Here is a 23,056-nt window from a genome sequence, read left to right on the forward strand (position 1 = left end):
TTTCGAGGATTGGTCTAATAATTTAGAATATTATTTCCGATCAATTTAATTCAATTAAATTATAATAATGATTCTGTTTAATTGGAAGATTTAACATTTAAGTCAAGAAAAATAGTCACTAATAATTAAGCATAAATGATTGATGGTTAAAATATTCACAAACTCATTTGAATATCACAAGAATTTTTTCAAACATTCACTGTATTTGAAAATCACAATAAATCAAGATAAATATATAGATAATCAAAATATCTAATAATAAAACCATTCAATCGATCAAACTCATAATATAAATCTCAATGTTGATCCGAAAATAATGTTTAAATCATTAAATTTTACCTCTAATCTTAGTGCGAAACTTTAGCCAACCATGTTCATTAAATTTCACCTCTAACCCTGTTCTCTCCCTCTAAAATAGAGCTCCTCTCCATTCGGTCTCAGCTGTACCTCCTTCTCCAATAATTTACATCCGCCAGCCTCTATCCTTCCCTCACTCTCAGCATATGTCAAAACCAAAAATGAAAATTTTCTCACACCAAAATAGACTTCCAGCCTTCACCTCTTTCTCTCCCCCCCCCCCCCCCCCCGTTTTCCCTCCACGTAAGTCCCTTCCGTAAGCCTTTTTCTTCTTTCCGTAAGCGTGAGTCTTTTTTTTTTTTTCCGTCTTTCCTTATTTACGCTCTGCCTTGCCTTGAAGTCACCGAATGGACAAGTCAAAACTCCACCTAGCTGGCGTACAAGAAAATAGATCCTCCTCCCTCTCTCCCCCTCTATTTCGTGTAACGAAGCCCCCTCAAAAAAAGAAACCCCGCGGTTCCCTTCTTCTGCTGAAAGTCCCTCTCTTTCTTTTTTTTTTTTCATTTAACATTGCCCTGCTCTTTGGTCTGTAGCTCTCCTTACGGAAGTAAGTCGGTCCTCTCTAGAAGCAAGTCCCTTCAGTGAACCAGCTTTCTTTTTTTCTTTTTTTTTTTTTCCGTAAAACACTGCCCAAGATGCCATCTCTCTTAGTCTATCCTTCGCTCTGCCCGAAAGCCCCCTTGAATTTTTTCCCTTCTCGTCCAAACCCAAAAACTGAAGGTCCTCTCTGTAAATCACTCCTTCCTTTTCTCTCTACCGAAAACAGCTCCTTTGTGCACCCCTTTTCCTTCTTTTCATCCAGCGTTTTGGTGTTTTTCTCCCATTGGTGCAAGCCTATCCTCATTTCCCAAAAAGCCATCTACATGCCTCCCCTTCCAAAAGCTAAGTCATCAAACTCCGACTTATGCATGATGCTTCATTTGCTTGAGTGATTAACTTTGAGAAACTGAGAATGAAATAGAAACTAAAAATAAATAAGAAAAGTAAAAAAATGTGTTGCGCATTAACCATTGTTTCCTTATTTATTGTCCAATTAAATTATAGGTTATAAAAATAAACATAAATCATGATATTAATTAATTTAAACCACAACTCAGATTTTGCCTATTAACCATTGTTTTCATCTAAAACTAATAGTAATGTTATGAAATAATTAAAAAATATTGGTTTTAAATGTATGAAATATACAATATTTCAGCTCAATCACCATTTATCCATAATTAAGTTTTTACCTTGAGTTAAGGACATTAATCAACTTACCCATTATTAGTGATCTTTAAACCATATTTTGAGCTTAATTTTCCATCTTAATCTTTTTATCCATTTTAATTTGAAATTTTCTTGTTTTATTATTTATTTACATCATTTTTAAATCGTATTAGAACCCTAGATAAATCTTTATGCATGTCATTAAGGGTAATGACATGTTAAAACCCTAAACGCACACTGATCGACACACGTGTACCCTTGTGTGCATTGGACTAATTAGCCCTAGACCAAGCTGTTTGTACCTTTTTCCTCAAGGGCATTATTGTATTTTAGCACCTCAAAATACCCTTCTCAATTCAGATTTAGTGGTGGACGAAATTGGTTCCAAGAACCATACAAAAATCCCAAAAACCAAATGCACCTAAACACAAGTTCGATGGGAACTGATTACCTTGCATTTTGGTTTGATTTTCTTATCTCAAATAACCCACATCCTCATGCCACCTCCATCACCATCCAATCCCCAAGAGAGCCTCAAATTTATTATGGGAAATTGACCAAAATTTTTTCCATAAAAAAATGCACAAATTGATGGCATCAAAACTCCACCACTCAGCAACACCATTCCCTTTATTTCTTCCCTTTGAGCTGCCACTTCATCATCACTTGGCAGCCAATCCCCCACCTTCTACCACCTATAAAAGCCTTCTAAGAGTGACTCATGACCTACATAAAACAACTATAAAGAGAGGACAAGAGGGTGAGTCAAGAAATAATCAAAACTATCCAAGGATTTCAGCCTTGAACCCGACGGTTAATATGCTTGATGTCATAAACCATTTTCTTTTCTTTTTTTCTTCCTTCTAACGATGCACCATGGTAGCACCGGAACCCTCTCCCTACATGGCAACAACGGAAAATGAAGAAAATCATTTGATTTAGGTCACTATTCACTTGCACAATGTGATGCAACCAACCTGAAAATTCAAACCATTCACCACCGCCCACTTCACCCAATCACCATGGACTAAGGCCAATGTCTCCTCCCCCATGGTTTCCTATAAATACCTCCTTCACCCCCCACATTTCCTTCACACCACTTCTCCAAGCTGCTCTTGAGCATTAAGAGTCTTCTTCCTTTAGAAAATCAAAAGTGAATCTGAAGGGTGTGTTCTTGGGAGTTTTTGTGATGGGAGCTTTAGAGGGCCATGAAAATTGTAAGATTTCTAGCCCCTAGATCTTAGTTTTCATGTTATGTTTTGCTTTTAAGTGTTGAAGTGAGTTTTGGTTGAGTTTAGAAAAGGTTACCATGCTTGAATCAAAACTGAACCAATCAAGGTTGGATTAAGTGTTTAAATTGCTTTAAGTAGGAATTTTAGCTATCGCATGTTTTAGCACATTTTGATATGATTTATTGTTGTCTTGGAATGATTCTTAAAGGTTTAAATTGAGGTTGAAAGCATGCCATGATAGGTTTTAGTTCTATCTTGTGCTGATCATCCAAGCATACACGGTTTTGATTAAATCATGCTTAACTCATGAAGTTTTGATTTATTCCACCTAGGCTTGAAATACGAGTATTAAGAAAATATTGTGATTGGGATAAGAAGGGAAATACATGATTTTATTCCAGTTTGAAACTTTCCTTACTGAAAATGACTAACAAATATCATGCATGCGTAAGGACTAGATTAATGAAGATTAAGGTTTTTAGTTTTGATTAAGTATTGGTATGAACCTAGTCTCCTAATATTAAGCTTTTAAAATGTCGTTAATGGTTATAGTAATTATTTTCAGTTAAAGAAATTGAAAATGAATGTATTGATAAGGGTCAATAGTTGAAATTACACTTAGGCATCAACTAGAGTGCATGTCACAAGTTGAGTGTATTTGGACTAGTTCCACTTTGATTTTTGGAATTATAAGGGCATATATGGTTTTAGAATATGGAAAATATGTGGATTATGAAGTTTGTTTAAATTTGGAGTTTGTTTGCAAATAATTAAAAATTAGGGCCTTAGTGGCAATTTTGGAAAGTTTAGGGAAATTTTTGTAAATACTTATTTTTGAAACCTTTTGATTATGAACATCTTCTTTGGTAGTTCAAATCCTAACTTAGTACAACTTTGATTACAACTACTACGATTTTTCCAAACTCAGGCAGCTTGTAAGTTGGTCTCTAACTTACACCTTGATAAGCTATTTAGTATTTATTGATAAACGAGCCTATAACCCACGCAAGTTTTAACATTTTACTTGGCATTTAGATCGCATTAATTGGTAGTTTTTTGGAGACCTCGGTCAAGCCCTCACACACTAAGGATTCTATTCTCTCCTTGTTGCTTCTCAAGTGACCGATAGGACTCTTTTGCTTGGTGCAAATGGAGCTTGGGTGAAATGAGGCTAAGGTTTAATTGTGGAAAGTTTGGATGGTGTATAGGCTAGGTGATCTCGGGTTGGGTGATGTGGTGCATAAAAATGTGCCTCTTGGGTTGCTAGGCGCCACTTGTGTGCTAGGGTTGAATGATGGGCAATTTTGGCTAGGGTTTGATGAAGGTTTCGGCCAAGGCAAATGGGGGTACACGGCTAGGGCAAAGGTGGCGTGTAGATCTCCTACAAGTTAGGGATTTTGCAATTCATAAAATGTAGGAATTTGAGATTTGAGATCTAGATTGGACAAGGCTGGCTGAAAATGGATAGGGAGAAATGGAATTGATGCGATTTGGTGAGAAATGGAATTTGAGTGAGTCAATCAAGGGCTATTGACCAATCACACAAATTATGGAAAATGGAAATGAGAGAAATTAGGATCTAGGGTTTTGGCCAAACCAAGGAGGTTGTGGCTGAATTCCTCAAGGTGTGAGATCTAGGGTTTTTGTGGCTTGTTTGGTTATGGGAATAGGGAGGTGGCGTGTAGGGTTGATATGGGCTAGGGTTTTGTGGCTATGGGCAAATGAAGGTGGCGTGAAAGGCAAATAAGCTAGGGTGGCCGAATTGTGTTTGGCAAGTGGGATTCTTCAAGAAACCTCAAGGAAAACTTATGAACATGTGAGAAAATCACATGAACACAAGAGATCTTGAGATCTACACACAAACCTTGAATCCCAATGAAGGATTCAGCCTCTCCACAAGAATTCAATCAACAAAACTCCAACACAAGCACAAGAGAAAAATGAAAAGATCAAAGGAACCAATCAATCTTTGATTCACGAAATGCACAAAAAATTGAAATGAAATCTCAAATATATTAAATGATAAACAGAATCACACATATTCATGAATTGCAATGTGTGATCTTTCTCCTTGGGGATTCATGAATTGCACCCCAAGAAGCCCAAGTGCAAAAGCACCAAATGATAAATCCAACCCTATGGTCGGCCACTCAATGTTCCAAGTGACAAAAGATCCTAATGAAATGACTAATGGTCCTATTTATAGAGTTTACAAATTAGAAACCCCCAAAAGATCCCTCACAAATTAAAATAAATAAATAAAGCCAATGAAATAATAATTAAACAAGTAATTAAATAAAATAAATAAAGAATAAAAAAATAGATAAATGGCCCATGGTGGCTGTGGCATGCATGGTCCATGGTGTGCTATGGTGGTGCATGGCCCACGGCTGGGCTAGTCTTGGTCTGATCCACGGCTGGTTGTATGACATGGCATGGTGCCATGTGTTGGTCTGATGGTAGGCATGACATGGCGCTATGCGTGGCTTGCTGATAGTTGGCATGACATGGTGCCAAGCCTATGCCTGATGGTGGGCATAGGGTGATGTCGTGCTGCTGTTGTGGTGCCCAATCAAGTGACTTGGGCGGTGGTCCTGCATGGCCCGGGCTGGTGGCCTGGGCCATGGGCATGCATGACCTAAGCTGACTATCTGGGCTCTGAGGTTGCAAGGCACATGCTGAAGCAAGGCACATGCTGGAGCCATGCACTACATGAAAGCACGCCGCTAACCTCGCTAAGTGGTGCTGGGGCACGCATGCATGCGCGCAGGTCCACACTCAAGAGCATGCGCAGGCTTGCACATATGGTATGTGCGCTGCCGGTAGCCTCCATAGGTGCCCGCTGCGTGTCAAGGCCTAAGCCAAGGCATGCAAGCAGGCTAGCCATGTGACTATCCTGATCTTCCAAGAGCCGTGTCGAGGTGTGGTCCCAGGCAATCCTCCTAGGGGTTGTGACATAGTTCCCCACTCCCAAACGTCAACCCAAATTCAACGTGTCATTCATCCCGTGCCCTTTGGTTTCCGCATTAGTCGGTGTTAAATTTGCACGCTACCACTTCAGTTGAAACGCTACGTACCACTTCAGTAACTTCATTTAAACAAAGACCAAAAGCCACACCAACTCGAGCTATATTTTTATTACAATGTGTGTTCCAAACATTCTTTTTCTTATTATTATTCATATTCCATAGACGTGCATGTAATGTTTTTTTCTTATAAGACGAACATATTAGAGAAGGCAAATGGAGTTAGCATCGTGGCAGCATGGGATTCCATGGGGGCCCCTATTTTCAGGCATAAGGGTAAAAACTAAAAACTCTTCGCGACAGTTTTTTGTCAATCTGTTGAACTGGAATCAAGTTCTGAATTAAGTACCGACTGATATCCAGTAACCTCATCAAGATTGGAAGATAATCCAAAGCATGGAAATATAATAGTAAAAGCAACATTAAGTGAGGCGACACACTATGTTTTAGGAAACCAAAACAGGTTATTATAGGAACGTCACAATTGCACCGGTTTTCAGAACTTTTCAAGGTTACAAAGTCAATGCGCGGACCAAAAGAATGTTTATGGTGAGTGGGATATATATATATATATATATATATAACGGTAGTAAACCCAGACTGTTTTATGAACCTGGACACTCTGTATTGGGTGTAAACCATAATTTATTTACCTGGACACTCCGCATATATATAATATATATAATATAAATGAGTTGTGGGCACACACACACACACATATATATATAAGCTGCTCATTCAAGGTTCATGCCTCATATATTTAATATACATTATATCTGGACACTCTGCATTGGGTAGGGAATTAGGCACTAATTCCAGTGCAGAAAATCCTATGTTTCTGTAGGTACAAAACAGAGCCTTCCACTTGCCGTGGTTTTTGGGTAAAAGGTGAGTTACAATTGAAAGGGTGCAAAGAGAGAGTTGCACCAAGTGAGCACCGTGAAACATTAAGGGAAGAGACAACCGCTATCAAAAAATAAACTGCTATCGAAGAGAACTGTTTTAAAAAAATAAACCGAAGAGTCAACCGAAGAAACTGAAGTGGCAAATACGAAGTGGTTCTCTTTCTTTCACTCTTTCAATCATATATATTTTGGAAAGTTACATTTCTTTGTTTCACTTTCTTCTCCTCTCGCTCTCTCTCAAATCAATACCACTTTGACCACGACGCCAAGCCATTGTATATTTATGCATTAAACTGTGTTTCGGTTGTGGAGGTGCCATGCCATGACTTCATCTCAAGAATTTTGGTTTCAGATCCTGTAGCGGTTAGTGATTTATTATTTCCTAGAATGATATTTTTGTTTTCTAGCAATGCATTGGTATTTCCTATTCTAGAAACAAGTTGATAGATGTGTTTGTGTAAACTGTAAAGCCACTCTTTCTGAATTAGTTCCAATACTGTGTCATTTCTTTATTATTATTATTTTTAAATCAATGCAAGTTTGGTCTTAGAAAGTCTTCAATTGATATACATACATATATATATATATATATATATACTAGTAAAGCAGCACGTGCGATGCACGTGTGCCCAGTCGATATTTTTCTTAAGCGTAACAATTTAAAAATTTTTCAATTTAGCCATAAATAGACAGAATTTTATCTATATTTTAACAATTTTCTTCCTCTTCATAATAAACATTATATACATTGTTTGCAAAATATTCATTGCTATAATACAGTACTCTAATAAACATAACTACAACTATACACGAGTACCCTGTCTTTTTTAGACAATGTGTCATCAAAATTGTTAAAATATCAGTGATTGGACCCCTGTCGATATAAACTTTCTAAATATTTAAATATAATTAAAATATCTTTTAACTTTAAGTTCTTTATCTAATGATATTATTTAATCGTTACAATTTTTAAAACTTTTAAAATAAAACATAAAAAAATGGAATTTATTGCATAATTTATAATTTTTAACATAACAGTATTGAGAGTGATGAATAAAAGAAGCCGGACATGATTAAAGCCACTTTTTAGACAATGTGTCATCAAAATTGTTAAAATATCAGTGATTGGACCCCTGTCGATATAAACTTTCTATCCACCTTAGTATATTAAATTCAATATTTTTGTCTGTAAGACAAGCAATTAAAGGGCTCGACCACCAACACACCATGTGATTTACGCGCATTATCGGCCCCATTCACTACCTAAAAGCTGGCCCACCAAGCCCACAAAGATAAGACCCCTCTACTTGGCGATATCCCATTGACTATTGATTTTATTAAATTATTTTTTCTTCATTCATCGATTTTCACAAAAGTCAGTGTAATTCACATGCTTGGGCCCGCATTCCTTTATTTTTAAAAAATGTATTTAAAACATGGATTTATATTTGAAAGTGTCATGTATACTGTTTGTTCAATTATCCAACTACGTCACCTGCGATTTGTTTCTTAAATATATCTTATTTTATAGTTTTATAAAATGTCCAAGATCGGATACTTTTTTTTAAAAATAAAATTAATTAATTAAAAAGTAATATAAGAAAGAAAAAATATATATAATTTAATCAATAGAAGATACTGTTTACTTAAAATACAAATATATATTTTATGATTAAGGATGAAATGTCAATGTTAGGTTGATGGGGTCAATTCTATGATGCCATACATCCCTGTCACGTTACTAAAGCAAATTCCATGTTTTAAATTTGAAAGTGCCACATATACTGTTTGTTCAATTATCCAACTACGTCACCTGCGATTTTTTTTTTAAATATATCTTATTTTATAGTTTTATAAAATGTCCAAGATCGGACACTTTTTTTTAAAAAATAAAATTAATTAATTAAAAAGTAATATAAGAAAGAAAAAAAATATATAATTTAATCAATAGAAGATACTATTTACTTAAAATACAAATATATATTTTATGATTGAGGATGAAACGTCAATGTTAGGTTGATGGGGTCAATTCTATGATGTCATACATCCCTGTCACGTTACTAAAGCAAATTCATCGATCCCTGCACCACTGTCAGTTGAAATCAAGGACCTGCATGTCAACTTGCATGCGTGGGCCTACAAAATAAAATAAAAAAATTGAAATAAATTCTTATCACTAAACATGTGCTTATCTCATCGGGCAGAATGTGTTATAGCACCAAGCACCAAAGCCACCTCCGTGGACAAGGACAAAACAGTTAGTGAAGAGTGGGGTCATCTCCATGACTTTCCTCTCACTTTTATTTTATTTTATGTTTTTTTTTTCTTTACTTCCCAGTCGTCCTCACGAAGCCGCTGGATTTGCTGGTCTTTCACGCTGGAAATAGCATGGATGAGATGGAGGGTATCAGCGAGCCGTCGTGACCCACTCGTACGATACGTAGAGAGGGGATGCTTTGCCTAGGCTCAGAAGACAGAAACGGAGATTCCCTTTCAGTCGGCAACGATCTGGTGCATCATGGTTACGTCGTGCGAGTACATGGTCTCATAGAGGGCGAGAACCACCCTTTGATTACTGAAATCAGTTTCCTCCAGTTCGTCGAGTCCCTGCCAAGCATCATAAAAGATTATGCAGGAAATTTAGGAGATAATAAAGAAATTAAAATCACAGGGAGTGGAGGAATCGATTTTGGTGGAGCTGCTTCTCAGTTCTCTCGTTAGAAACCATAGAGAGAAATTAAAATCGGAGTACATGGTCTCATAGAGGGCGAGAACCACCCTTTGATTACTGAAATCGGTTTCCTCCAGTTCGTCGAGTCCCTGCCAAGCATCAGAAAAGATTATGCAGGAAATTTAGGAGATAATAAAGAAATTAAAATCACAGAGAGTGGAGGAATCGATTTTGGTGGAGCTGCTTCTCAGTTCTCTCGTTAGAAACCATCGATTTCGGCACTTCATTGCCTGTTGTTTGCAGAGGGAGTGGATCTTGAGGCTTTGGCAGAGAGCTGGGTTCGTGAGCTTCAGAGAGAGAGAGAGAGAGGTTCAGCAAGAAAAAAGTAGAAAGAAAAAAGTAAGCAAAAAGACATGGAGTTGAAATTACCACGATCTTCAAGCCAATCGGAGTGATATTTTCCTTCTTCTGTAAACAAAAATCACAAATCATCAAATCCATAAACAAAATAATAAATAAATTCAAAAACGGAGAGAGAGAATAGAGGATGAGTCTGAGTTTAGAGAGAGAACTTGGGAGGAATACGAAGACGAGAATGAAAGATTTGTGTGGTCTGAAATTTTTTTAAATGACACAATCTCACTAAAGACCAAAACAGAAATAAAAGCAAACTGTCCGTAATTTTAGAATAAAGTTAAGGGCAAAATTGGAAATAAAAATGTTAGACGAAAGTTCTGTAGCTCAAGCTATTGGCACTTATTAATATTAAGATAAGATATATATGGTGTACAAACAGAAACTAAAACACGAGATTTCACACAACCTTTCAAGTTCTTCGATTGAATGGTAAATAAGTAAGGGGCCGAAACTTTTCTGCTATACTTAATTGGTATGAAAACGAAGGAATCCAATGAACTCGAACTTATTTTGGTGGTACTCATGATCACGTTCAACATAATCGTCGGCATGATACTGATCCCACAACTTTTAATGCATTATTATGTTTGGTTGGTATGCTTTAATTGCTCTGCAATTTAATTTTTTGTCGAGTGTTGAAAGGAATTCCATACATACATACAATATTATATATATATATATATACACACATATATGTATTATAAACAAATAGACATATTGATTCAATTAATGCAATCGGCCTAATCTGTCATAAATATACGGCCCCATTGTTGGCAAAGAATACATCTTTCTACAACGACTCACTACAACAAATAGTGATTTTTAGAACATAATTTTTTCCTACAAGTTTTATTTGGTGGCAAATAAGTATGTTTTGTATAATACTTGATGTATACATACTTCATGTATAATAACACATTTATTTATAATAGGATTAATAGTAATTATGATTTTTGGTTTTCTTTTCTAGGTTCTAGGAAAATACACAGAGCCTTGGAATTTTGGTCCTTCATCTTATGAATGTGATTATTGTGGTGCAATACAATGTGTTTTTTAGATATGCATTTGAATTTTAAGATATATTTAATATATGTATTCTTCTCAGGATATGTGAAAGCGAAAAAACAAATCAAATTTAGAAGACATTGGGAAAACTTTAAAGAGACAAATTATGAGTTTATCAACAACGATTGTACTACACAATTATCACCGATTCCTTCAACATCCCAATGATAAACCATTGACAGCTACTATGGCTGGAATCCACTATACTGGAAATATGAAAAGTTTGATAAAGAATTTCGAACATGAAGAAGGATATTGGAGAAAGTATTCTAAGAGACAAAATTGTTCATGCTATGCAATCTCGGAGGAAAATTCGGATGAAGGTAGTAATAAAATAGACAACCAAAACACCCCTCTACCAAGGATAGAAGAAGTTGGTCATACCAAAAAAGGTGGTCAAAATGGTGGCATCTACACAAAACATTACGTTGACTATGATGGGTGCGACATTAAAAGATCTGTTTTTCTAATGCCTTTAAATAACCATCAAAGTGGTATTGCATTTACATCATCATGGGAATCCAATACACATAACTGGGATGATTGGGTATCAGATAATTGTTCATGGAAGCATGGTTTTATTGGTGCAAATGAATCAAGGAATCCTCAATATGCATGGCATCGCACCTCACTCTATACGGTTTAATTGGTGCATCAAGACCAAAGTAAGAATGCGTGTTATACCACCTACTCAGCGTTTTGACTTTAACATAACCAGTGATGATAGTCCAACTCCAAAAATAAAATCAATGGTTGACCTTGGTCCAAGCTACCGATCCAGGTTAGTGAGCAATGGAGCCGTGATTAGTAAATTAGTGAAGGCATATGATATTTAGTTTTCAATTAAAAATATGTATTTTTTAATTTTATGTTTGTTAGCAATTTCCTAACAATAATTTATTTGATGAATATGTAATGTATCAATGTATTACCATTTTATTATAATTACTAGCAAGGACTCTACTATGCACAGTTGAAATGTGTAGTGTAAGTGAAGACATTTAATGAAAAGTTGGTGCGATTTTATTTTTCCATCCCATGATATTTTTTTTATATATATTTATAAAGTCTAGCATAAATAACGAGCCTATAACCAGCACAACGAGCCAAGTATTAATTTTTATTTCACTTCCTCAGAATATACAAGTCACCAGCATTTTCTAAGGAGCAAAAACAAATATAATATGAACGTATGGAGAGATGGAGAGTGGGCGGGCGGGGCGGGAGGGGGCGTCTTCACATGAATAGCATCACTAACAATTAAAAGGTTCACAATCAAGGATAGAAATAGGGCAGGAGGACTCTGTATATTTACCTCCTTAAAAGGTACCAATCATAGAATGTTATTATAACACAATCACTTAAGTAGAAACCATTTTTCCTGTTATAGTCTCCAAATTTGTTTTGAGGGATCAATATCCTTTAGAATTCTTAGTATCTTCCTAACAAGAACTTCTCAAGTATCAACCATTATTTTCAAGATAGAAGGATTGGATTCCGTTCTATGAGAATTAACGATTTTCACCAAATCAGCATTTACCACCTCGATATTTATTCATCTTTCAATTGGTAAACAAAGAGTTTAATGATAAAGGTAGGCATAGCCCAAGTACACCGCCTCGACATTTATAACATCTTAAAAGTGGGAAATACTGGTATGGCAATGTTTGAGATTCAAGAAGTTCACATGATTGGATACCCCAGGTTTTCTAAACGATTTTAATAGAAATGAATTAAAAGGAAAATGATACCTATTTAAAAAAAGGTCTTTAAAAGTCGATCGGCAGGGGAAGTTGTTCTCCTAATTGTTCTGGTAGCCTTAATGCTAACAACTTGTCCATTCAGAAACTCCGATTGAACAGTTTCATTTTAAAGATATCTAAATGACCAGATTAAAATTGATAAGCTCTAGCGGCAACGAAACAGCACCAAGAGTAAGTGTTAAATTCCTGATTTTTCGATAATGACAGCCGCACTTACTCTAAAACAGAAGCTAGCATAAACAGATTCCACGTCCGTCGCACAAATGAAATGCTGAGATCACCAAAGAATTCTAAATAAAAAATATATATATAAATTTGTTTGCACATAAAGGAAACCACAGAGAAATGAAACAAGGAGATGAAAGCGTAGTAGATTGGAGGGAAAGGAATCGAAATGAGGGATAAGAAAGGGGAAATACTAAAGCTGTTATCGATGAGGTAATTGAAAGTGCGGTTGTTGCAGTTGTAGGTGAACCTGTTGTTGGAAGCGGGGAGTTTCTGGAGGCACTGGGAGGCTATGCTGCTGAATTTGCCGCTGAATTCCGTGTATTCGGCTAGGATCACCATCCCTCGCGCGACGAAGCTGTAGATCAATGATGGCTGCCCCCATGAGATAGAAGGCTGATGGAGAGAGAGATTTGGGAAATGATAGAGCTGAGTTTTTTATTTGTTTAAAAGTAAACCAGGGGCAAAAACGTAACTATGTTACAAAAAAAAAATTACTGTATTTATTACTGTTTAGGATAAACACTTGTAGAATAGATATCCCACTTGCGTTAAATTTCTCCACTATATCCCACTCACCACGTAAACTTCTTTTGGTCCGCGCGTTGAGTTTTTACCCTTGAAAAGTTATGAGAACCAGTGCAATTGTGACGTTCCTATAATGCCCTGTTTTGGTTTCCTAAAACAGAGCGTGTCACCTCACTTAATGCTGCTTTTACTATTATATTTCCATGCTTTGGATTATCTTCCAATCTTGATGAGGTTACTGGATATCTATCGGTACTTAATTCAGAACTTGATTCCAGTTCAACAGATTGACAGAAAACTGTCGCGAAGAGTTTTTAGTTTTTTACCCTTATGCCTGAAAATAGGGGCCCCCATGGAATCCCATGCTGCCACGATGCTAACTCCATTTGCCTTCTCTAATAGCTTCGTCTTATAAGAAAAAAACATTACATGCACGTCTACGGAATATGAATAATAATAAGAAAAAGAATGTTTGGAACACACTTCGTAATAATAATATAGCTCGAATTGGTAAGGCTTTTGGGCTTTGTTTAACTGAAGTTTTTTTTTTTTTTTTTTTTTTTTTTTATAAAAGGAGGACAAAGTCCACTATATATATTCAAGGAGTCCTCTCTTTAGGTGGAGGGAAACCATGTTACATAATGGAATTACTCATACTAAACAAAGGACTCCAAACAAAAAAGGAAGAACCAGAGTACCACTGGACACTACAAGGACTAACGGATACGCAGAAAGGGAAGAGCAAGCTTGTCCGTTCGGATGAGGCCACGAAGTTTTCTCGGTAAGAGCATTACGTTGTTCCATATCTGATCTCGTCCCTGCGCACCAAATTTCGCCAGGAAATCTGCTGGAGCGTTTCCCTCCCGGAAAGTGTGCTTGATTGAGTGTTCTCCTTCCTTGATTAAATTCACAGCTTCTTCCCAGTAATCCTCGAGGTACCAGACGCCGCATCGTGCACCACTAAGCCAGTTAACCACCAGCTGTGAATCAGTTTCCACCTCCACTCTACTAATCCTCTGTTGTTGACACATTTTTAGGCCATATATGATTGCTCTCAATTCTGCTGCGTTGTTACTTCCAGCTCCAAAGTTCACCGAGAAGGCAAAAACTAGGTTGCCTGCATCATTTCGGAGAAGTCCCCCTGCACCTGAGCTTCCAGGATTACTACTGCCGTCAGTGTTGAGCTTAAAACTCCCCTGCAGAGGCTTTATCCATCTTACCACCTGCACTCGTTTTTCTCTTACTGGGGCTATATCTATATTTAAATTCTCCAGCAATTCCCTATCCCTGCATGCCACCTTCTGGAATTTTGCAGCATTCTTTAATAGGCTTGCTACCCAGAATCTGATTGCCTGCCATGTTTCCTCTATGGATTCAGCTCCTTCTCCCGCTCGTACTCTGCACCTCCTCAACCACAATCTCCACGTTACTATGGAAGGAAGAATGCCCCAGCTTACTCCCACTTGAGTTGACCGAGACGCACGTCTAAACCACAGTGACATATAATCTTTCCACGTTGATCCCTCACGAAAAGTAAAACCCAGAAACTGAGCACATTTCCTCCATACTTGTTGTGCGAATTCTCCTGCATATAGGACATGGTTAATATCCTCATAGCCACCTCCACTGCAGCAGTTACATTTTGATACCACCGGGATTCCTATCCTTCTCAACCGATCATCCACACTCAGACTATTATTCCATGCTTTCCATACCATGATCGAGATTTTTTTTGGTAATAACCCATGCCAAACCCACGTTGACCATGATGTTTCCGGATTCTTCACTCTTAGGCACTCCCAAGCATTTCCTGTCGTAAATTTTCCATCTATAGAGGTTGTCCATATCAGAAAATCCGGCCCTTCCCTCGGGTTCCCCAATGTTTCTATGATCTGCTCTGTTTTTTCTCGCCGAACCATATGCTCTAAGAGTTGCACGTCCCATGCGTTATCCAGCTTACACTCTCGTATTTTCATACCGGGGTGTTCTGTGATTTGAAGAGTCTCCGAAAGTGGTCCTTCCTCCATCCAGGAGTCCAACCAGAAATTGATATCTCCCCGGCGCACTTTCCAGCGAGAGTTTTCCAGAACAAAAGGGATTTGTTTCATCACCATTCTCCAAAATCTAGAGCCCTTTGTGGCCTTCACGAGCGACAGGTGGGAGTCCCTTACGTACTTCCCCCGAAAAAAACAAGCCCATAAAGAATTTCCGTTTATAATGTTCCAGGCGAATTTTGCATGTAATGCTCTTTGAGTTTCTTCTAAATCCCGGATACCCAAGCCCCCTTCGGCCTTCGGTTTGCAAATCTTACTCCAGGCACACCATTTCTTTTTTGGTTTGCCACTTGTTTCACCCCAGAAAAAGGAGCTAATAGTGCGATTGATTGAGGAGACTACCAATTTTGGCACCTGCAAAATTGAGAGGAGATATATAGGAATGCTCGACAAAACGTGTTTAATGAGAGTGAGTTTCCCTCCGGCCGAAAGGAGTCTAGTCTTCCATCCACTGACTTTTGTCTGAATCTTGTGAACTAGTTCTTCCAAATGCCGGACTTTCAGTTTGCCATCTACTATAGACACTCCTAAATATTTCATCGGAAAAATTCCCTCTCCAAAACCTGTAAGATTCAAAGCTTCCCTTCTCCTGGCTTGAGGGATGTGTTTGGAGAAAAAAATGTCAGACTTCTCTTTATTCACTTTCTGACCAGACCACTTTTCGTATACCCCCAGTACTTTGACCACTGCCTTTATGGAGCGTTTCGCACCGTTAGTGAAAATTGCTATGTCATCTGCGTATAGCAAGTGAGAGATGAGAGGCGTTCCTCTTGCTTGGGAGTATCCTTCAATCACTCCAGTTGCGTAATGATTCTTTAGTAGCCTCGAGAGCACTTCCTCCATCAAGATGAATAAATATGGCGAAAGGGGATCTCCTTGCCGGAGACCTCTTTCCCCTTTAAAGAAACCTTTTGCAGTACCATTCAACAGGATAGAGTACCAAGGTGTTGTTATGCACGATTTAATCAGCCCACATACCCCTTCCGAAAAACCAAAGGTTTCCAGCACATGCAGGAGAAACTTCCAATTCACTCGGTCGTATGCTTTAGACATGTCTACCTTCAGCATCACGTTCCCCCCATTTTTCTTTTTGTGAATGGAGTGCACCATTTCTTGAGTCAAGCTGACATTCTCGAGGATGCTTCTCTTGGCTACGAACGCTCCCTGTTCTGGAGATATTAATCTCGGCAGGATGTGTACGAGCCTCGCTACTAATACTTTCGAACACACTTTGTATATCACCGAGCATAGACTTATGGGCCTGAATTTGTCGAAACTGGCTGGATGCTGCGTTTTGGGAATTAAGGCTACATAAGATGCCGTATAGTACCGAGGAAATTGATTTCCTGCAAAGAAGTCCTTTACTGCTTCTATCACATCTCCTTTGACAAAATCCCAGCAGCGTATATAAAAGGCGGAACCAAAGCCGTCGGGTCCTGGGCTGCTTTCCTTTGGAATACTGAAGAGTGCCTGCTGAATTTCTTCGACAGAGGGGCTCTTAAGTAGCTCTATGTTTTCCTCTTCTGATATTGCTTTGTCTATTAAAGTGTTCAGGTCAGGTAGGTCCCCCTCCTCTCCTTTTCTTAACAATTTTTGGAAATATTCAACAGCTCCCTCGTGTACTTCTTCGGGAGTGTCAAAAGAAGTTCCATCAGTTTTGAGCATATGATGTATTTGATTCTGCTGCCATCTCTTCAAGACTGAGTGAAAATAGCGAGTATTGTTGTCCCCTAATTTGAGCCAGTTTACTTTGGCCTTCTGTGCTAGCATCGACTCCTCCCTCTTTCTCCATATATCTAGTTCTATTTTTGAGATTAGTAGATCTTGCTCTATTGCATCTTCATAACCCTCCTGTAATTTAAAGTCAAGATCATCCACCGTCTGTTCAAGCTCTCGGATCATTATTTCCACCCGGCCAAACTTATCCTTGTTCCACGTTTTAAGCATCTGTTTCATCCGCTTGAGCTTAAAAGCTAACTTTTCCAAGCCACTACCCGAGCCTTCCTTCTCCCAACAATTTCTAGCAAGGTTAAAGAATTCTTCATGATCCATCCACATATGTATAAAACGGAATGGAGATGGCCCGTACCTCTGGACGTGTTGGTCACTTGAAACTATCATTGGAGAGTGATCCGACGTACTGCGCTCAAGATAAGTTAAAGAAATATGGGGGAGCAACTCTAGGAACTGGGTATTCATGAAGCCTCTGTCTAGCCGAGCCCAGCACCTTGCTACACCTTCTCGCCCGTTGCACCAGGATAATTGGTTGCCTTGGGTATTGATTTCCAGGAGACCAGACTCACTAATCCAGCTATTGAACTCCTCCATTGCTATCATGGGCCTAGGAGCACCTCCCCTCCTTTCACCATTGGTTCTTATTACATTGAAGTCACCCAGTATCATCCAAGGTATGTTCATCTGCGCTTCCTCCTCCAAATCCTTCCATAACTTTCTACGTAACCCATAACTGCACTTGGCATACACGAAGGTTAGTAAGATCACCGTGTTTCCCTCCCACACTTTTGCCGTCATAAATTGGTCACTCACGCGGAATACATGCACGTCTACACTCTTATCCCATAGCAGCCATATTTTTCCAGCCTTTTCCTGGTTTGAGCACCCGTTGTCCAGCCATAGGCTCTTCTTTATTTTATCCATCTTCCTCTCATCCACAAAAGTTTCTGCCAACGCCACTACTTTTACGTTAAATCTTTTTACCAGCTTTTTCAACCTTCCTCTCGACGTGCCCAGTCCTCTGATATTCCAATACATAATGGGCGTTGTCATAAATTTAGTTTTGAGGGTCGGGTAATTACCCGTTTGGTGCTTCTGGTTGCACTTAGGCTGTCTTTCCTTTTTCCTTTATTTTTTCCCCCACTGTTTCCTCCCTCAGACATGTAATCCTTATCCATCCCTGATATGGCGTTCACTTCACCCGCTTCCTGATCAGACATTGAATGCATCTCTTCCAGCATTTCACCCACCTGGTTCTCTTGTCCCCAGTCTTCCACCGGTATATCTTCTATAAGAACAAGGTCTTCCTCCCTTCTAACTTCTTCTTGAGGTTGTATCAGACTATCTGGAACAAAGTCCTGTGAGTCTACCCACCTGTTACCCACTTCGACAGGGGAGGTCATGCTGTCCTGCCCTTGCCTGCCCTATTCTTCCCGCTGCTCTCCCATCTGAGGAGTCAGTTTCACGTTCGCCTCTCCAGTCCGAATGGGTTCTCCCACGTCTTCCACAGCATCAAGCTCTGTTACTTCAATGCCTCCCACGTCAACTGGCCCTTCTACAACATTCGGTAACACCTCATTAGTTTCCTTTGCTGCCTGAATACGTACTATAGTAGGGTCTGGTTTGCTCTTGTCTTTCCTGCAGGTTTTTTGGTTGTGCCCCTGCATTTTGCAACGTAAACAATAAGCCGGCAGGGTCTTGAAAACAACTTCTTGTCTAAAGCCAGACCCCAGTGCACCTATCCAGAAAAAGTCCAGATGCTGCCGAGATGCATCCATTTCCAGACACACTCGGGCGCCATCCGTTCTCGTCGCGCAGCGGGTTGAGTTATCAGACCGAATGAAATTACCTAGCGGTGCCGTTAAGATCTTGAGGATGGAGTCATGGTAATAGTTCGGTGGCAAGCCTGGAAGCATGACCCAAACCGGGACTATCGGAGACTCCTCCCCTTCCGTGAAGCCCGGCGTCCAGTGAAAGACTCTGTAAGGAACTCCGTTAACCTCACTCGTCTCCCGAGAGAAGGCTTTGTTAAAGTCTTCCTCCGACGTGAGTCGTACAAAAACATGCTTATTTTTGCCCATGGAAGAAACAACCGCATTCCCCCCTAAACCCCATCTGTTACGTATAAACATCCTTATGGCGTCAAGAGATGGTCTCTGTCTAAGAAATTTCAGAACCAGGGAGAACCTGAAGGGAGCCGCCGAAGCTGCCATTTCTTCTTTGGAGAACATGAAGCAGACCTGTCCGTCAATGATTTTAGGAGGCCTCATCGGAAGGTGAACCTCCGGCAAAGGCTGTGGGACCGCCGACACCAGGTCAGCAAAAGTTCTAGCTTTGCCAGCCGGCATGGGGCCGCACAGCTGGGCCATAGGGTGGCCCTGACAATACGAAGACCCTCGAAGGGGGAGGCCTAAAAGGTTCTTTTGTCGGAAAACTTTTTCTCTCTTTTTTCTTGCTACTTACATTCAAGAATATATTTTGTTTAACTGAAGTTACTGAAGTGGTACGTAGCATTTTAACTGAAGTGGTAGCGTGCAAATTTAACACCGACTAATGCGGAAACCGAAGAGCACAGGATGAATGACACGTTGAATTTGGGTTGACATTTGGAAGTGGGGGAACGACCGATTAATGCGGTCTAAATGCCAGTCAAATGTTAAAACTTGGCTTTTATATATAATAATAGATGTCATATTTATGTTATAATTGCCGTTTCAAGAATGAAATATTATTTTATATGATATACATCAAGTACATAACTACTTACCTATATGTCATGTGACATTTTCACAAATTTTTAGCATATTATATATAAATGTCATTTTTTACATGAAAACTTGTTATGCATGTACATGTCATGAAATATATTTTTAAAAATAGCATGAAAATGAATTTTGTTACGATCCCAAATGTTAGGATGGAGAATTATCTCAGTGGAACTCCTTTGTCCACTCTGAAGTGAGTAAATATTGAGTGGTAACACCTGAATTGATAAAAAATAGTCAACAGGTTTCGAATAGGTTCTTTTTATAGAACAACAGAGCGAAGTCAAATGTTATGACACGTAAGACTGATGGGTGTACATGTTATGATGATATTATGTTACCAATACATTGAGAATGAGTCTGCAAACAATGTAGTTTCAATATAAGTTGTACTACAGTCATTAGAAAGTACTCACAGTGCATTTGGAGAATTGTAACGATACCATACGTTATATTGTTAATGTTATTGGATGGACTATTCATACCAAAAGGCCCAAGACACCAAAAGAGGCCCATTACATTACGAAAGCCCAGAGGGCAGATCCAGGGGATGCAATGGGATAAGGAAGAAGAGTTTAAGAGAAGATGTGCCTCTTGCCATCTTTTATGGAAGGATAACGACACCGGGAAGTAACATGATTGTTCAAAATATCAAGTAATAATCCGTACCGATAAATCCTAAATAAGATAAGTATTGCAAGCGGGTCTATATATACCAGGTAATCTTTGATAATTGGGAGAATAATTTGACTATTGTTTCCTTTCACTGACTTAAGTATCGGAGTGTTTTCAGGTGAAACCCCACTAGCCTCCTTGACGATTTTTGGTGAATGGTTGCAGACTAGCCTGTGAGACACATCCTTAACATTTGGCGTCATCTGTGGGATTTGTGTGATTTAGTGTGGTTCTCACATGCCAACTATAACACGCTCAGTAGCAAGCGAGCGATGGATGCATTGCAGCCATCAGTGGAAGCACGACTAGCAGAAGCAGAGGAAAGATTAAGAAAGGCCTTGGAAGCTATGAAAATCTTGCGAAAAGAGAACGACGACTTAAGATAGAAGAATGCCAACTCTGATAATATCGATGCGCCCGCTCCTAGTGAGCAGGGTGAGGGAGAGGCACATTGCAATACCGAAGCGGATACAAGGCTGGCAGAAAAAGAAAGAATGCATGACGAGTTGAAGGAACAAGGGGGAAAATATGAGGAGATGGCGAAAAAGATGGGGGGCTCTTCCTCGGTAGAAAGCTTGCCGCATCAAACAGATCTACCTACAGCAGCACATGGATTATGGTCATGCCTCTCTTGCCAAAATTCAAGGTTCCTCAAGTAGATATGTATAATGGGTCCAAAGACCCGGTAGATCATCTGGAGAACTTTAAAAGCTCATATCATGCTCCACGGTTTCCCTAGAGAGATTGCATGCCAGGCTTTCCTTTTGACTTTAAAATGGACAGCTAGGGGATGGTTTGGGACCCTCAAGCCAAAATCAATAGACAGCTTCGAAGAGTTGGCAATATAGTTCTTGACTCAGTTCATGCCTAGCAGGAGGCGTCAGCACCCAGCAGCCTACCTACTGATTGTCAAACAAAAGGAGGATGGGAATTTGAAGGCCTACCTGGCTCGTTTCAACAAAGAAAGCTTGACAACTGATAACTAAGATGAAAAGATCACTCTGGCTGCTCTTTTGGGAAGAGTATGGCCACGCAGTCCTTTTATAATAGAGTTGGCTTATGAAGTATTAGAAATGCATAATTAAGTTATTTTGGTGAGTGATTTATACATCAAAGAAGAGTTGAACACTTAATTATGCATCAAGTTTTAACACTTAATGAAAAAAAAATTTATTGATGCTAATATTTTGCACATCAGAGTCTCATATTTGCCTTTGAAATAATTAAACTATAATATCATTTTTTTTATATTGAAAGGCATTTATGAAAGATAAAAAAGAGTAGAACTTATGAGGAAATAGAGGAATTGATTATGAATTTGATAGAAACCAATCTAATGGGGAGAAAAGAAAAAAAAGGCAGCACTCCAAGTCCACGGATTTTATTCATTTTTCTTGTCTTATTGGCTGGCAAGAGCAACTCACGCACAGGAGGGGAGCTAGCCAATCACGTAGAATAGCAGAGGAAATCAAGGCGAGAAGCAGGGGCATTTATGAATTTCTACAGAAATGGCATGCGGCAGCTAGGAGAGGCTGCGATCCTGGGGAGCTACGGACGAAGCAAGCTGGCAGGCGTGAAGCAGACCACCTCAGTGCAGAGCAGAAGCAGAGGAAACGGCGTGGGAAGAGGGGCAATTTTTATTTTTTTCATTTTTTTTGTTTCAAACCAGGAGGCGTCTGCTTGGGGACGCAATTCACTCTCGTTTTCATTATTATTTTTTTTGGGTTGCTTTTCATTCTTAGTTTTCTGTTTTTCATTCTAGACGTGAGCGGCGTAGAACTTGTTTTTTTTTTTCTTTACGTTTAAGTCCAGACCTGAGCGGCTGGTCATTTTATTACTTTACATTTTGTTCTTTTTTCGTTAACGTTTGAGGACAGAGGGTGGACGGGCGGAAGCTCACTCTCCAAGCTTTGATTTTATTTTTCTTTGTTCGGCGTGCATTTCTCTCGTTACAGACTTTAGTCGATTGTTTTTTCATTTACTCGTTTTTAGTTTTAGTTTTCTCGGATGGACGGGAGTGAATCTCTCTCAAAGTTTTCATTTTTTTTTTTTTTTCTCGTTCGGTGTTTTGTGGAGTTTTCGTTCCTATCACTTTTTTCATTTTAGACCCTTTAGTCGGCGGCTTGTCTTCTTTACTTTTTTTTTTTCTCTTACGTTCTCGTTTATGAGGGAGTCGGCGGGAGCCTCGGACGCTGAGGGTTCCAGTTTATTCTATTCGGCTAGTTTATTTACCGCAGCTTTGTTTTTAGCAGCAGCTTCTTCGGTTCATTTTTTTTATTCACTTGTCTCTTATTTATTTTACTTCAACTTTCAATAGATTCATAAATGCTTAAAGAGATTATCCATTTAGAAATGATAGGTTAGATTTTTAGCTTGGAATTCAATGAGTAACCTATGACTGTTTTGGGGTGAATTTTCTTCAATGTTATG

At 38.9% G+C, this 23,056-nt stretch overlaps 3 protein-coding genes across 6 annotated transcripts; all 3 read right to left on the reverse strand.

Annotated features, from left to right (window-relative positions):
* Nucleotides 1-8,786: 8,786 nt before the first annotated feature.
* On the reverse strand, nt 8,787-13,298 carry LOC122312963. 4 transcript variants are annotated; one of them, XR_006243249.1, is made up of 4 exons: nt 13,121-13,298; nt 12,863-12,935; nt 9,830-9,868; nt 8,787-9,747 (listed from the first exon to the last, which is right to left on the reverse strand). XR_006243249.1 is itself a non-coding variant. In XM_043127643.1 (4 exons), exons 1-4 carry the CDS (start codon nt 13,253-13,255, stop codon nt 9,583-9,585), a joined length of 393 nt encoding a protein of 130 aa, XP_042983577.1. In that variant the 5' UTR covers nt 13,256-13,290; the 3' UTR covers nt 8,787-9,582. The 4 variants fall into 4 exon arrangements, 2 of the variants coding, with proteins under 2 accessions (XP_042983577.1, XP_042983578.1); XM_043127643.1 differs by having other exon boundaries at nt 12,863-12,916; nt 13,121-13,290; XR_006243248.1 differs by lacking the exons at nt 12,863-12,935; nt 13,121-13,298 and adding an exon at nt 9,973-10,036.
* Nucleotides 13,299-14,114: 816 nt separating this feature from the next.
* LOC122312649 lies at nt 14,115-18,589 on the reverse strand. The gene is made up of 2 exons (XM_043127310.1): nt 18,348-18,589; nt 14,115-18,207 (listed from the first exon to the last, which is right to left on the reverse strand). The coding sequence occupies exons 1-2, from the start codon at nt 18,587-18,589 to the stop codon at nt 14,115-14,117; spliced, it is 4,335 nt and encodes a 1,444-aa protein (XP_042983244.1).
* A 21-nt stretch (nt 18,590-18,610) lies between these two features.
* Nucleotides 18,611-19,534, reverse strand: LOC122312650. The gene has a single exon (XM_043127311.1). The coding sequence runs from the start codon at nt 19,532-19,534 to the stop codon at nt 18,611-18,613; it is 924 nt and encodes a 307-aa protein (XP_042983245.1).
* Between the last annotated feature and the right edge of the window lie 3,522 nt (nt 19,535-23,056).

The sequence above is a fragment of the Carya illinoinensis genome, chromosome 6 (genome assembly GCF_018687715.1).
Source record: "Carya illinoinensis cultivar Pawnee chromosome 6, C.illinoinensisPawnee_v1, whole genome shotgun sequence".
Lineage (NCBI taxonomy): Eukaryota > Viridiplantae > Streptophyta > Magnoliopsida > Fagales > Juglandaceae > Carya > Carya illinoinensis.